Source organism: Natator depressus, chromosome 2 (genome assembly GCF_965152275.1).
Source record: "Natator depressus isolate rNatDep1 chromosome 2, rNatDep2.hap1, whole genome shotgun sequence".
Lineage (NCBI taxonomy): Eukaryota > Metazoa > Chordata > Testudines > Cheloniidae > Natator > Natator depressus.
In genome coordinates, this window is record NC_134235.1 from 156,427,963 (window position 1) to 156,441,941 (window position 13,979).

Genomic DNA, 13,979 nt, shown 5'->3' on the forward strand with positions numbered 1-13,979 from the left:
TGTAAGTTACGCTTTCACGACAAAGATTGCATTACAGAACTTGTATGAGGTGAACTGAAAAAACAATTTATTTTTACAGTGCAAATATTTGTAATAAAAAATACACACTTTGTATTGTGTGCTGTAATTGAAATCTATATATATGAAAATGTACAAAAACCCATCCAAAATATTTAATAAATTTCATTTGGCATTCTGTTATTTAACAGTGTGATTAAAACTGCTATTAATTGTGATTAATTTTTTTTAGTTAACCGTGTGAGTTAATTGTGATTAATCAACAGCCCTAGTAGAAATGTGACAAAAATAAGAGTAATAAAATCTGGCAGTTGTAGTGACCAACTAGATTACTCAAGGAATAAAAATGTTTGAGAAGTAGTAGAATCACTAGATAGCACAGTTTCAATTGGAGTCCTTATTTATCAGGATTTTTTCTTGAGTAGAAGATCGCATTTTACTTGATTTCAGAGTTTAATAGAAATAGATTGAAGCCTTGTCAAATTATCCAGCAGGCTCTAACCAAAAGACTTACCCTACTTGCTTTCAGAGCTTGAAGTGTACGTAAGTTTCAAATTGGGCAAGAGAGAGACAGTTAAAAGTTCTTTGAAGGTTCAGATAGCATTTTTGAGGGGTCAAACTCTGACAGAAACGTCACAGTTAATAGCTTATTGAATGAAGCTTATTATGAATGAAGGCAATTCACGCCTCTTTTTGGCCCAAACACTTCTCCTCCCAGCCTCTGTGGAGAACTGTGTGGTTCTGTTCTGCACTGATAGGGCAAGATTTGGGGAGCTGATGTAGGAGATACATATCTCTGGTGCACTGAGGCTTGAATACTGGCCACAGGGGTTATGTCTACACTAAAATAAAAGACCCCCGGCAAGGCTGTGGCTGGCTGCGGTCAGCTGACTAGGGCTCGCAGGGCTAAAAATTGCTGTGCAGATACTTTGGGTTCTGACTGGAGCCTGGGCTCCAGCCCGAGCCTCAACATCTACATGGCAATTTGACAGCCCTGCGACTGAGTCAGCAGACTGAGGCCAGCTGTGGGTGTTTAATTGCTGTGTAGATGCACGTACATCTACACAGCAATTAAAGAGTGGCTCCATTCCTTCAGAATGACCTGAGGGTGGGAATGGGAAGGTTCTTCCCCAGTACTGGAAAAAGTCCCCAGCACACATCTTGACTGGAAATAGGATTTGAGCATTGGGTGATATACATCACTCTGTATTTCTAGGCTGTCTGTAAGTTTAGGAAGACCAAACTGTATCAATTTACAGTCCGTTCATATTTGAAAGGTTATCTTTGCAACTGTACGAACTAGAAAGATGAGGTTTCCAAATTATATTTCTAACAAAGCAGCAGCTTTAAGAACCCAACAAGGCTAAACAATTATATGATAGCATACATACAGATGGACAAGATTTCTTGAGATTTACTAAATGTAACTTTAGAAGAGCTTTTCCTGATCAGCCTTAGAGTGAAATGTAAATGTAGTAATCTGTATCCTACACTGAGTTAAGCTTTGTATGTTAAAGTCTTCATCCTGTCACTGAAAGAGGAAGTACTGTATTCTAGTTTTAACAAAGGTGTTAGTTGATACATATTTAAACTATAGGTGCTGTGAGTTGGTTGGAAACCTTTTTTTACTTTTAGTGTTTCAGGCACTGTAATTAAGTGGTTCAGAAGTATTGGAGATAATTTTATTTATACTTTCCTTCCTTAAAAATATCAGCTGGCTCCCTGAAGCTCAGGTCATTCAAAAAGCTCTCAATTCAGCTGCTAACAATGTGTATCAGTATGGCCGAGAATGGATTACACACAAGGTAAGAATACCTTCTTAATTTTTTTATTTGTTTTCGTGTTTTGGTTTTTGTTCCTTTCCAAAATACGGGAATGATCTGTATTCTTTTTTCTTCTTGTAGATGTCAAATGGTATCTCTTGGGTTGCTTTAGTTACCTTTTAAAGGTTGTTTTGCTGAAGATTTATTCATTCCAATCTGCTGTTTAGCAGAGTAAAACCTATATTTGGGAGTGATTTTAAATCTTGCTCCCCATGGCTGCTGGAAACTGCTTGCTTTTAAGAGCTTGAAAATAGAAGTATCTATCCATCTCCCTTGTGACTATCCATGTGAAGACTCTGTAGAAAATGTAATTTGTTTCAGAAACTGCCCTTAGTTAAGCATTTTTCAGATGGTAGAATGCATTGTCCTGAAAATGACCATTTTTGGCCAAGCCATGATCGTCTGAAGTTCCAGCCTTTAAAATACAGAGTACATTGTAGATTGGGAGTTCAGTGTTCTTTGGGAGGATGTCAGGATCTTACATTGTCCTCAGATAAGCATTCTGACATCTAGCACACCTCTCAAATCTCTTTGGGTGTATTTACTGTTACAAGGATCTGACAGATCTTTGTGCTTAGTGTTTCATTGGGGGGGAATCTTATCTGTTCCCATTTAATGTGGCAAAATTGTTTCAGGTAAGATGTTTTGTGCTGTCAGCCACAGTTTCTGAAATGTATACCTTTAGACACAGTTGACTTCTTTGATATTTTTGGACTTGAGCCAAGCGTTCAGTGAAAATCTAATGTAGATGATCTGGCTTTTAGTTCAGCCATAGCTGCTAGCTTCAAGTTGCTTTACATAATAAACAGAATTTCTGTATATTATAGCTCCATAAGATATTAGGAGAGAAAGTGAACAACACTGCTGTGATTGAAAAGCAAGTGCTGGAACTCTGGGACAGACTTTATCATTCTTGGTTTGTGAAGGTGAGTAACTGATACCTATTATTATGTATCACTTTTTTTTATTTTTTTACTGATTCCAGATAAATTTTAAAAACCTACTTTCTAAGAAAGAGGTTTTTGAAAGCTTGTAATGTTTAGTGAAAGAAATTAATGAAGCGTTGAGACTTCAAATGCACAAGTCAGGTCACTAGAATTAGGTTTCCACTTCATCCAGAATTCTGCCCCTTTACATATATGTAGTTACATGCATGGTTATATGTGCTATTTAATGTATGCTTAGTATATGTGTGTGTTTTAGTATGTCAGACCTTTGCACTGAATATTTATTCCTTGGAAGTAAAATGAAAGCTATTTGTGTATATATATTTGTGCAACTTCAGAATTAAATATTCATTTGAATTTGTTACAGCGCTATTTTATCTGTGTATTTTCACTGTATTTCTTAAACAATTCAGATTCAAAGTATGTATTAGCATTCATATTATGGGAGACTCTAGAGAGAGAACAAAATTAAGAGCAATTTTACTAAGATGAAGTGAGCTGTAGCTCACGAAAGCTTATGCTCAAATAAATTTGTTAGCCTCTAAGGTGCCACAAGTACTCCTTTTCTTTTTGTGAATACAGACTAACACGGCTGCTACTCTGAAACCTTTTAAATGTATGTAATTTAAACATACAAAATAATCCTAACATTGTGTAATGGATTTTTCTTTACTTTCCCTATTTTTGTTTTAGTAAAAACAGTACTGATTGCACATGAAATAAAGTTCACTTTGTGTTCTGTGAGACTCCAGTGTGAAGAACCTTTTATTTATAACAAAACACTCTTAAAATGTTTGTAATTTACCAAGAAGATCTCTGGTTTTCTGGTAACAATATTATCCTAGTGTAACTGTCAAAATGGAAGAGAAAATCAAGGCTACTTTCCTTGACAGGGTGATGTAGTGAGAGGTAACATGGCTGTGTAAGTAAAGTACCAGCAAGTAAGATACTCTAAACATGAGAGAGGGAGACTTCAGTAAAATGAGAGGGCTTGTCAAAAATGTCCTAAAATCAAAAGTAAAGGAAGTGAAGTCCTTAGAGGTGGAAACTGGTATGGATGCTTGTGACCTGTGATTGCTGGAGGGGCTGTACTGAGAATGTTCAGTCAGGGAAATTTGCAAAGAATAGGGCAGACAATCCCTCAAAACTGGTGGTTTATTTAATAATTAGATACTCCTGGGGGAATCCTACATCACTATACATGCACAGAATTTGTGTCCCCCGCAGATTTCTTTGCTTTCCGGCCAAAAAATGACTTTCTGACAGGGAAGCTGCAAGAGCAGTCACGCACCACTCCCTAGCAGTGCAAGTACATCGTTTCAGGCACCCAGAGCAGCCGGTGGAGAGGTAAATCGCCATAGGGCTGGGGACACCCCAGCCAGTGGCTCCTATCCTGAGCTGGGATCAGCTGCTAGTCCCGGCTGGGCTGGAGGCAGGAGAGGATAGGACTTCCTCTTCCCCTGCAAGGAGTGGCTGGGGCTGTGTCAGACCCACCCCCAGGAAGCTCAGCATGCTTCCTGACCCCATTGCTCCTCAGCTGTGTGGGTAGGGGTCACTGTACAAGGAGCTGCTCCCCCATCCACCCAACCCCTGTGCATCTGGACCTCCCTGCCAAGCCTCACCTGGTACATCCTACCCCACCCCTAGGTCTCCATACCTGAACCTCAACCCCTGTATCTGAAGCCCCTCTGCACTCTGACCCCATACCTCTGGACCCCCCACCCCTGCACCCAGACCACCCCCCTCTGGACTCCCTGCATTCAAACCCCTACTCTGATGCCCCACCTCCTGCACTACCCTAATCCTCCACATCCAGACCCCCATGCCACTGACCCCCCCACCTAACTGCATTCAGATCCCCACCCCCTCAGCACCCAGACTCCCCCACTGAGCCCCAACCACCTACACCTGGAGCCACTGTAGAGTCCCATTGCCCCTGCTCTTGGACCCCCCCCCCACAAGCCTCGGTTCATCCAGATCCCCCCACTGATCTGCCCGCACCCAGATTATCCCACACAGAATCCTCTCACCCCACACACTGAGACCCTCCACACTTGGATCCTGCCTGGTTGAGCCTACCTACTCTACACCTTGTACACCTGGCACAGAGGGGCAGGGCCCCAGGGTGTTTCTGGGGCAGGCCCAGACCTTGTGCTGTGTCAGGATCGAGTGTTGCCTGACCGCTGAATCTGTGTCCTGGGGGTGGGGGGTGTAGGGTGATCTCCCACCTTCCTGCAGCCAGTGGCCTGTGCTCCCCACTGCCATGCTGGAGCCTCTACATTTATTTATTGACAAATAAAACTTGTAGGATTTTTAATTTTTTGGCACGGAATGCCCTCAGGAGTAAACTAGATTTCACCAAGCTAGTAACCAAACGGCTTCCTTAATACCTTCTTGGTTACCAAGAAGCCAAAATACAGTTCCCTTTAAGCAATCCAGCCTTTGGCTCCCATCCAGACACCCAAGCCTAAGAACCTTAATCATGATACATGAAGTTCTACCAATCCCAAGAGATCGGACACATTACTCACCAGGTCAGTGAATATTTCAGATCTCACCCAAATACACACTTACAGCCAATTCTTATTAACTAAATCTAAGATTTACTATTAAAAAAAAGAAAAGAAAGAGATGTTATGGTTAAAGATAATTATACATACAGATATGAATAAAGTTCCTAGGTCAGTTTCATGGCAGAATTGGTGAGGCTGCTGATATGTAAAATAGTCCTGGAATTAATTTAAAAGGGTATATCCAGGGGTGGGCCAACTTTTTGGCCTGAGGGCCACATCTGGGTTAGGAAATTGTATGGTAGGCTGCGAATGCTCACGATAGTGGGGGGGGGGGGGGGGAAGGGCTCTAGAGTAGGGCCAGAAATGAGGAGTTCAGCGTGTGGGAGGGGGTTCTGGGCTGGAGAAGGGTGGTTGGGGTGTTCGAGGGGGTATGGGCTCTGGGCTGGGGGTATGAGTTCCAGGGTGGGGCCAGAAATGAGGAGTTCAGGTGGAGCGGGGATCCAGGCTGGGGCAGTTGTTGGAGTCCAGTGGGAAGGGGCTGTGGCTGAGGGGTTGGGGTGCAGGGGAGAGGACTCTGGATTGGGGCAGGGGTTTGGGGTGTGTGTGTGGGGTGAGGGCTCCAGCTGGGGGTGCAGGCTCTGGGGTGGGGCTGGGTATGAGGGGTTTGGGGTGCATGAGGGTGCTCTGGGCCGGGACTGAGGGGTTCAGAGGGTGGGAGGGGGATCAGGGTTGGGGCTCAGCAGGTCAAGGATGCAGGCTCCGGGCAGCGTTTACCTCAAGCAACTCCTGGAAGCGGGGCATGTCCCCCCTCTGGCTCCTATGTGGAAGCGTGGCACCGGCCAGATGGCTCTGCACGCTGTCCCATCCACAGGTGCCGCCCCTGCAGCTCCCGTTGGCCGTGGTTCCTGGCCAGTGGGAGCTGCAGAGCCATCACTTGGGACAGGGGCAATGTACGGAGCCCCCTGGCTCACCCTACGTGTAGGAGCCGGAGGCAGGGACGTGCTGCTGCTTCCAGGTGCTGTGTGGAGCCACTGCACGTACGGAGTGGGGCAAGCCGCCGAACCTGCTCCCTGGCGGGAGCTCGAGGACCACATTAAAAGGTCTGAGAGGCCGGACGTGGCTCACGAGCCGTAGTTTGCTCACCCATGTTATAGTCCAATCTGCAGTCTGTACAGAGTTTGTTCAAATTCTTCTTTGAGAAGTTGCAGGATTAATCCAGAGTAGACCTGGAGACCTCAGTCTTACAGGCTTAGACTTTCCCTGTCAAAGTTTAAGCGGATCTGAGATAGCAAGGATCAGGCTCGAAACTTTATTTAAATTATAGCGTAAGTTCAGTGGATAAGCCTCTTGGTAGCAAATGATCACCGCAGTCTTGGATGAAGAATAGGTAGCACACCCAACTGAGTTACATTAATGATGTCTCAGCCACTCATGAGCCAACAATAGAAAGGCTTCAGCCAGTTCCCCCCCGCTCCAGCCCTACACTCCAGAACTGTATCGTCTTACACTGCTCAAGGCTCCCTTGGGCAGTGCAAGTTCATCAAGTAGTTTGCCACTCGCTCAGTGTAGAGTGGACACACACTAGCCTTTGTAAACTAAGATGAGATTTCCCAAGCACTTCAACCAAAACACACTGTTTTAGGTAAAATAGAAAACAGATTGATTAAATATAAAGAGAAGTTTTAAGTGATAGGCATAAAGATCACAGATAGTTACCTTATGAAAATAAAAAGTAAACATGCATTCTAAATCGTAAACTTTTAGTCTAAGCAAGAGTTGAATCAAACAGCATTTCTCACTCTGACAGATTGTCCTGGCAGGTTACAGTTCCTCAATACACAGGCTGGCACTTCATTCCAGCCTAAGACCAAACTTCCCCAGTTCAAAGTCTTTTGTCTTTCACACATGCTTCCAGGTGTTGAGATGAGGAGGAAGAGAGGCTAAGTGATGATGCCAATGTCTGTCTGTCTCTCTCTCTCTCCTTTTTTTTAATGCCTTCTTCCAGCTGCTAGAAAGATCCTTGCTGTGCCATGGGGCGGGGGGGGTCAGGCAGTCCACATTGGTCAAGCAGTCTCCATTGTGTACATTGTCTCCTCTGCCTCTGTGATAGTGGATTGCGTGTTTGAGCCATTAACAACTGGCTATTGATGGCTACTCCTTTGTTGTAACTGAAAAGCTGGTTGTGGGTGTTCACAACCTCACAACATATTTCAGTAACATATATACACCTCATAATTTTACAGACAATCCAACAGGATATTGGTCAACAAATCAAGACTTACAAAATGATACCTCACAAGGCATACTTTGTACAAAACATATCAATTATGTGCCAGTGGTGAATATGGGGGTTCCAGGGTGCTGTTTTGAGGTGCAGTGTCACAATAGGTAAACACAAACAAATATAATTAGTATCTATTTTTAATTCTCTAACAATACAGGCGTACATGTCCAGAATTCTAGTACTTAACATGCCTTTGATAATTATCTACAAGGCTTGGCCCTCTTTACCATTTCAGTACTCTTCTGATATGTCCTTACGGGATTCTTTCAGGTCAGCCAGCCTGCTGGTTGCTTAACCCTCACTGTCTTGGCATCATAATGCCACTTTAAAAAAACCCAATAAGTGAGTTTCAGAAGATGTGCATACTGCTCACTTAGAAAGGGAACCAGGAAGGCAAGAAATAAACCAATATGGATAAATAGCAATTTCAAGAGACCATTTGAGCCAAACAGTAATCCAGTGAAGCCAAAAAACAGAAGTATAAATTACAGCAAGTAATATGTGAGGGGACAATAAGGATTTTGAAGAACAGAGAGCTAAAGGTGTAAAAATTAAACAAGATATTCTTTAAGCAGATCAGAAATAGAAAGCCAGTGGGAGACTCTAGGGATGATCCAGGTAGTTAAAGAGCAATAAGGCTTGCATTTATGCCTGGCAGACTGGTTGGAACTAATTACAAACAGAGTACTAATACCTGGGATCACAATATTACTCGCAGGCTACACATTTCGTAATGTATGTTGACTTAGCTTATTGCATGCATCAGGGCTCCTTGTATTCTTCTGTTGCACCCCGCAAGCTTTCTGTGTGCCAGCCTCCTCTGCTTCAGGCACTCCTTGACAGTGCCCCCAGTCTCCCCCTGTCAGGTTTCTGTGGCCTCCTATTCTTCCCTTTTCCCTTACCAGGGTCCCTCATTCTCCCCAAGGGCTCTGTGTGCACCCTATTCTTATCCTGAATATCCCCCTATAGGTTGTTCTTTGTTCACCTCCATTCTCCCTTTGTGGCAGGGCTACTGTGTGCTCCCCTATTCCTGTTCTCAATCTCTCTTCCCTCCCCCCATTAATGGTACTTTGTATATCCCCATGGCAGGGGCCCTGTGTTTATCCCATTCCTCCAGTCTCCCCCATACCAGGAGTTGTGTGCCCTTTTGCTCCCTCATCCAATACCATAGTCTGTGTGCATGTCTCCATAACCCCCTCTTCACCTCCATTCCACAACACCCCCCCCCCATTATTTCTCTTCTGTCTGGAAGATAAGTCATTCAAGGTGTCAACATGTTAACTGCTACTGAGAGAATGGTCAGGGATATTGTTATGCTGGAAGGGGTTAAAGGGTGTCATCAACAGATGACAGTGGCTTCATGGAATCTGACTAAGCTTGTCCACTTTAGAGGATTTAGAAAGCTTGACCTTTAAACAGATATTGTGATGCAACCTTTACTATAATGTTGCTACTGCATTGCTACACTTAATGATCTGGAATGGTGGGTAAGCAGGGAGATAGCAAAATTTGATTAGTCGAGACCAGAGAGGACTCTTAGGAGTTTTAGAGACCTAACGAAATTAGGTGAATGGGCAACAAGATGGCAAACTGTTTTTTGATAAAAGTAAAATAATGCACATTATTAAAAAAATTAAACTACTCACACGTCTTCCAGGGCTCTAAATTAACTCTATCAACTCAAGAAAGAGACTTGTGTGTAATTGTGAACATTTCAAGGAAGACCTCTGCTTGGTGTACATCTACGGTCAAAAAGCAAATAAGATATTAGGAAGTTAAAGCTACTGGATTGAAAACCTAACAGAAAATATTATTATTCCATTATATGAATCAGTGCTGACGCTTCACTTGGAATACTTGTGGTCACTGCATATCAAAAGGGTTGAAGGGGGTTCAGAGAAGGTCAACATAAATGATTGAAAAGCTTGTATGAAAACAGATTGAGAAGATTGGGATTGTTAGCCTTAAAATGGAGATAAATAAGAAGTGGTGTAGAGAAGGTAGGGGGCAGAGGCTCGCTCACTGTCTGTCTCAACACGACAAGAAAACATTCAGTGAAAGGTGGTAAATTCAAAACCAGTGAAAGGAAATACTGCTTCACGCATGTAATTAGACTGAACTCATTGTCACAGAATGTCGCTGAGGCCAAGAACCTGGCAAGATTCAAAAAGGGACTGAACATTTAGATGCAGGTATTAATGTGGCCTCTAATTGTTAGATTAAGATGAAACTAATATAGCAGGCTGATTGTCCTACATCTGCCTTATTCAGGGTGCTTGCATCTTCCTCTGAAACATTTGGTGCTGGTCACTGTTAGAGACAGCATACTAGATTAGGTAGACCTCAGGTGTGACCCGGTAGGGCAATTCCTAGGTTCCTAACATTACGCAGTTCCATAACTGGGTTAAAATTTCTATAAGGAGTTCATCTAGCTACTGCATACAGAACCTGTTTCCTTTGGTCTTAATACCGTAAGTATTATGGTTATGTATATCAAACTATATACTCTGGAATTGCTAAGTCTGTGCACATAAGTATACAAATTGTATAAATAGCAGCATTTTCAAATATTTGTATTGGATTTGGGCGTACAAAATGCATTATACTCTATTTGCAATGTGTACAGTTAATTTTTGTGAAGTGATGGTAATTGAGGATCCAGTTCAGTACCACCAAAAGTGTATGGGAAGCACTCAACTGATTTCAGCAATCATTGGATCAGTCCCAATGTGCCCTAGAACAGTGGTTTTCAAACTGTCGGTCGTGACCCAGTACTGGGTTGTGGAATGGAAAGCACTGGGTCGTGGCGGCTCTGGTCAGCACCGCCAACTAGGGCGTTAAGTCTCATTGGTGGTGCTGCCCAGCTAAGGCAGGCTAGTCCCTACCTGTTCCGACATTGCGCTGCACCACGGAAGCGGCCAGCAGCAAGTCTGGCTCTTAGGCGCGGGGGCCATGGGGCTCCATGTGCCACCCGAGCACCGGCTCCGCACTCCCATTGGCTGGGAGCTGGGGCAGGCGGTGTCTGCGGGCGAGAGCTGCTTGTGCGCCTCCGCCTAGGAGCTGAACCTGCTGTCGGCCACTTCTGGGGCACAGCACGGCTGCGGTGCCAGGACAGGTGGGAAGCCTGCCTCTGCACCCCAGCTGCGCCGCTGACCGGGAGCCGCTGGAGGTAAGCCCGAACCCCTGCCCCAGCCCTGAGCGCTCTCTCAAACGCAGAGCCCCCTCCTATACCCCAAAGCCTGCACCCCCAGCCCAGAGCCCTGACCCCCTCCCACACCCTGAACCCCTCATTCTTGGCCCCACCCCACAGCCCTCATCCCTGCACTCCAACCCTCTGCCCCAGCCCTGAGCCCCTTCCACACCCCAAACCTCTCATCGCCAGCTCTGTTGGGTTGCGGACATCAACGCTTTTCTTCAACTGGGTCCTCAGAAAAAAAGTTTTTGAAAACCACTGCTCTAGAATCTATTGCAGGGCCAAACTAAGGCATGCAGACTTATTGCATGCCCAAACTAAGGCTGGAGGAATGGTCAATTATTTAGGCTTGTCCTTGCGTTTTTCACCCAGGGTTATATTGGGAAAAAAAGTATGTTGCTTGCATTAAATTTTGTAGGTATTCGTGTGCAACATAGCAAGCAAGAAAATTGCTAAAATGCGTCATAACTAGGCTTTAACAGATAACATCTGGTTGAGATAATTGGGTGTAGTTCACACTCCTCAAATTATTTGAGGCTGTCCTCTGGAAGATATTACTGTTTTCAGTCAGTTACTTCACGTTTTGAAAATTTTCTTCTCAACCTTATGGGTTGGAGACTTGATATCTTTTTTTTTTTTTAGATGAAAGCTTAGATTCTGGACCTCAAGAATTGCACTCCAGGGGAAAGGACGGTCTTTCCAAGCTGCTGAGAATCCATCCAATTAAACCCATTTTCCCCACAGGAGGAATATTGTTCCTCCTAAACTTATTTGACAGATTAACACATTTAAGGAATTTTAAATTATTAAAAAGCATTCTGGGTTAGATTTTCAAGGTACATGTTTAACAACTAATAAGGGGGAACAAATATATAAAAACTTAAATATTTGTGGAAGTGCAGCTGGAAGTGTCTTGTGCAAATGAAAATAGATCTAAGCTACATAGCGGACATGCATTCTCTAAATCAAGTCCTAGTAGCTTACTTTTCTTTGTAAATTGCTAAGATTTAATTTCAATCTTAAATCTTTTGCTTTATTTTTCAGAATGTAACACATCCTGGAAGACACAAAGGACACAAGCTGCATATAAATCGTCAGAACAGCTGGCTGGGTGACATTCTGGACTGGCAGGATATTGCTTCATTTGTTCATGAGAACATTGAGACATTTCTTTCAGTATGTATCTTTTTATCTTAAACTATGCATTAATATTCTCTTTGTAAAGTGATCTGAACATCTAATGTGATTTCACCTTTCAAGATAACACAGTACTCAAGAATGCATGAAAAGTTGGAGGTAAACGGAACTATTCAAGTATTATCTGAGGATCTGTTGTCACACCAGTTGTGAATCTTCCACATCAGCAAAGTGGCAAACATAATGGATTATGATCAGGAAATACTCTTTGACTCAGTATCCATATTAATACAATCTCTTCTACCTTCAACCTGTCCCCTCCCAATAGATATCATTGTTGCAAGATTACTGTGTGGTCTGCAGGTTAGTTTTAAATGTTTTAGTTTCTGTAAACCTTAATCTTTTCACTTGTTCTTGGAGATAATTAATATGAATCTCTATTTGGCTAGACATGATTTTTTTCTGGTCAAGTGTTCATTTTTTTCACACCCTTTCCAATAAATTCATACTGCTCCATTTCTATGGCACAGTTCCTTTCTTATCTCTCTTTGAACACCACAATTTTGTTTGAAGTAAATTTTACCACTTCCCTATCACTGAGGAGAAAGCAAGGAAGTTGAATTAAAATGGCCTATATCTTTGTTTCAAGCTCCAAGGAAATAAATCATGTGTATAGTTACAAATCTAAATATTTTAGCTTAGTTGAAAAATTCTAATGTGGCAAAAAGAGAGTTAAAAGGTTTTTGATAAGACTAACAATTCAATGTTTGACTCAAAGCAACTATTTTTTTGTTTAAAAATTCAGTCTGTGTAGGTCATAGTTGAAGGAAATATCGATCAAGAGGTTGAGAGGCAAGTTCCTTAGTCTCGTTTTTCCAAATTATTATTCATTGTTTTGAAAGCAGCTTATTCTTTCTTTGTGGAAGTTCTGTGAAGAATGAAATTAATATTTTACACTTTGTGGTTCCCTGAATTAATGCACTGGTCCTCTCACCTCCTTGAAGGAAAAAAAAAAAATAACATCAAAACCAGTCCATACTGAAAAAACTGACTTATACTGAAATGGTCCATTCGGTCAGGAATGGTTAACGTACAGAATCGCTACTACAGTGCAGGCACTTCTTAAGTTCTTGACTTGTTCACTATAAAACAAACAAAAAAAATCTTTACATTATTGTTGATCTATCTCAGAAAACAAGTTCTCTACTAACCTTCAGCATTTCTTGTGGAGGTAATTTAAACGAACACTTCCCCTGAGGCACCTCTTGCCATGGACTAGTAGGTATGTATTTGTTCCTTATACCTTGTGCTTCTAAAGATGTTACAGTTTTGACTCCTGAATATGGAGCAGGATGAAGTAACTCAAAGGAAAGTTACTTCAGTGAACCTTTTATCACTTTACAGAAATGATTTGTTTAACCCTTTCTTTAAATTGACTTATGCATGCATAAGGCACATTTCTTTGAACTTGCCCTTCATAAATAAAAATGCATGGCACAATTTTTTTTTTGTTTTTTAAATCCATGTGCAATTTCCCACCTAGCAAGACAAGTGGAGAAGGAAACACACTTGAAGGTGCTACTCCTGTCACTTAATGCATTGCTGGAAAGTGCTTGGATACCATGGTAATGGGGGTGCTACAATATCCTCAATACAGTAGAGTGACCATGAACTTAATGCAGAAGAGGATAAATATTTTCAAGGGCTGAAACCTAAAAATAAGAATTTTTTTTTAGAAAACATCCATAGTTTTCAGCTACATCAATTTATTTTCTTTTCAGTTTTGGTTTTGCAGTAGGAAAAAGAAAACCTCTAATTGACTTGCTTTCCTGTTTGTAGCCATGAACTCACAATTTATCCTCAGTTATAGGAAACACCTGTCCCTTCTCTCCACACTCATGTCCTTTATGATGTACTGTAGACGGTTGAGCATAGTGTAAATTCTAAATGTGTCCTTTCTGGGCAGCATTCCCTTGCGGGCTCCTGTGTACACGACCCCTTGCATAAATATTATTCACTCTGATGTTGCACATTAAAATAGATGAAAATGTGATTGTGTGCCAC

The 13,979-nt window shown here is 42.4% G+C and overlaps 1 protein-coding gene across 1 annotated transcript in view; it reads left to right on the forward strand.

The window, feature by feature from the left end:
* TMEM245 (transmembrane protein 245) overlaps window positions 1–13,979 on the forward strand; it is a 122,954-nt gene that overhangs the window by 61,387 nt on the left and 47,588 nt on the right. The window contains exons 10-12 of the mRNA XM_074945201.1: window positions 1,733–1,823; window positions 2,669–2,767; window positions 11,823–11,954. Of these exons, the coding sequence (XP_074801302.1) occupies window positions 1,733–1,823; window positions 2,669–2,767; window positions 11,823–11,954 (322 nt within the window). The remainder of the gene's footprint in view (window positions 1–1,732; window positions 1,824–2,668; window positions 2,768–11,822; window positions 11,955–13,979) is intronic.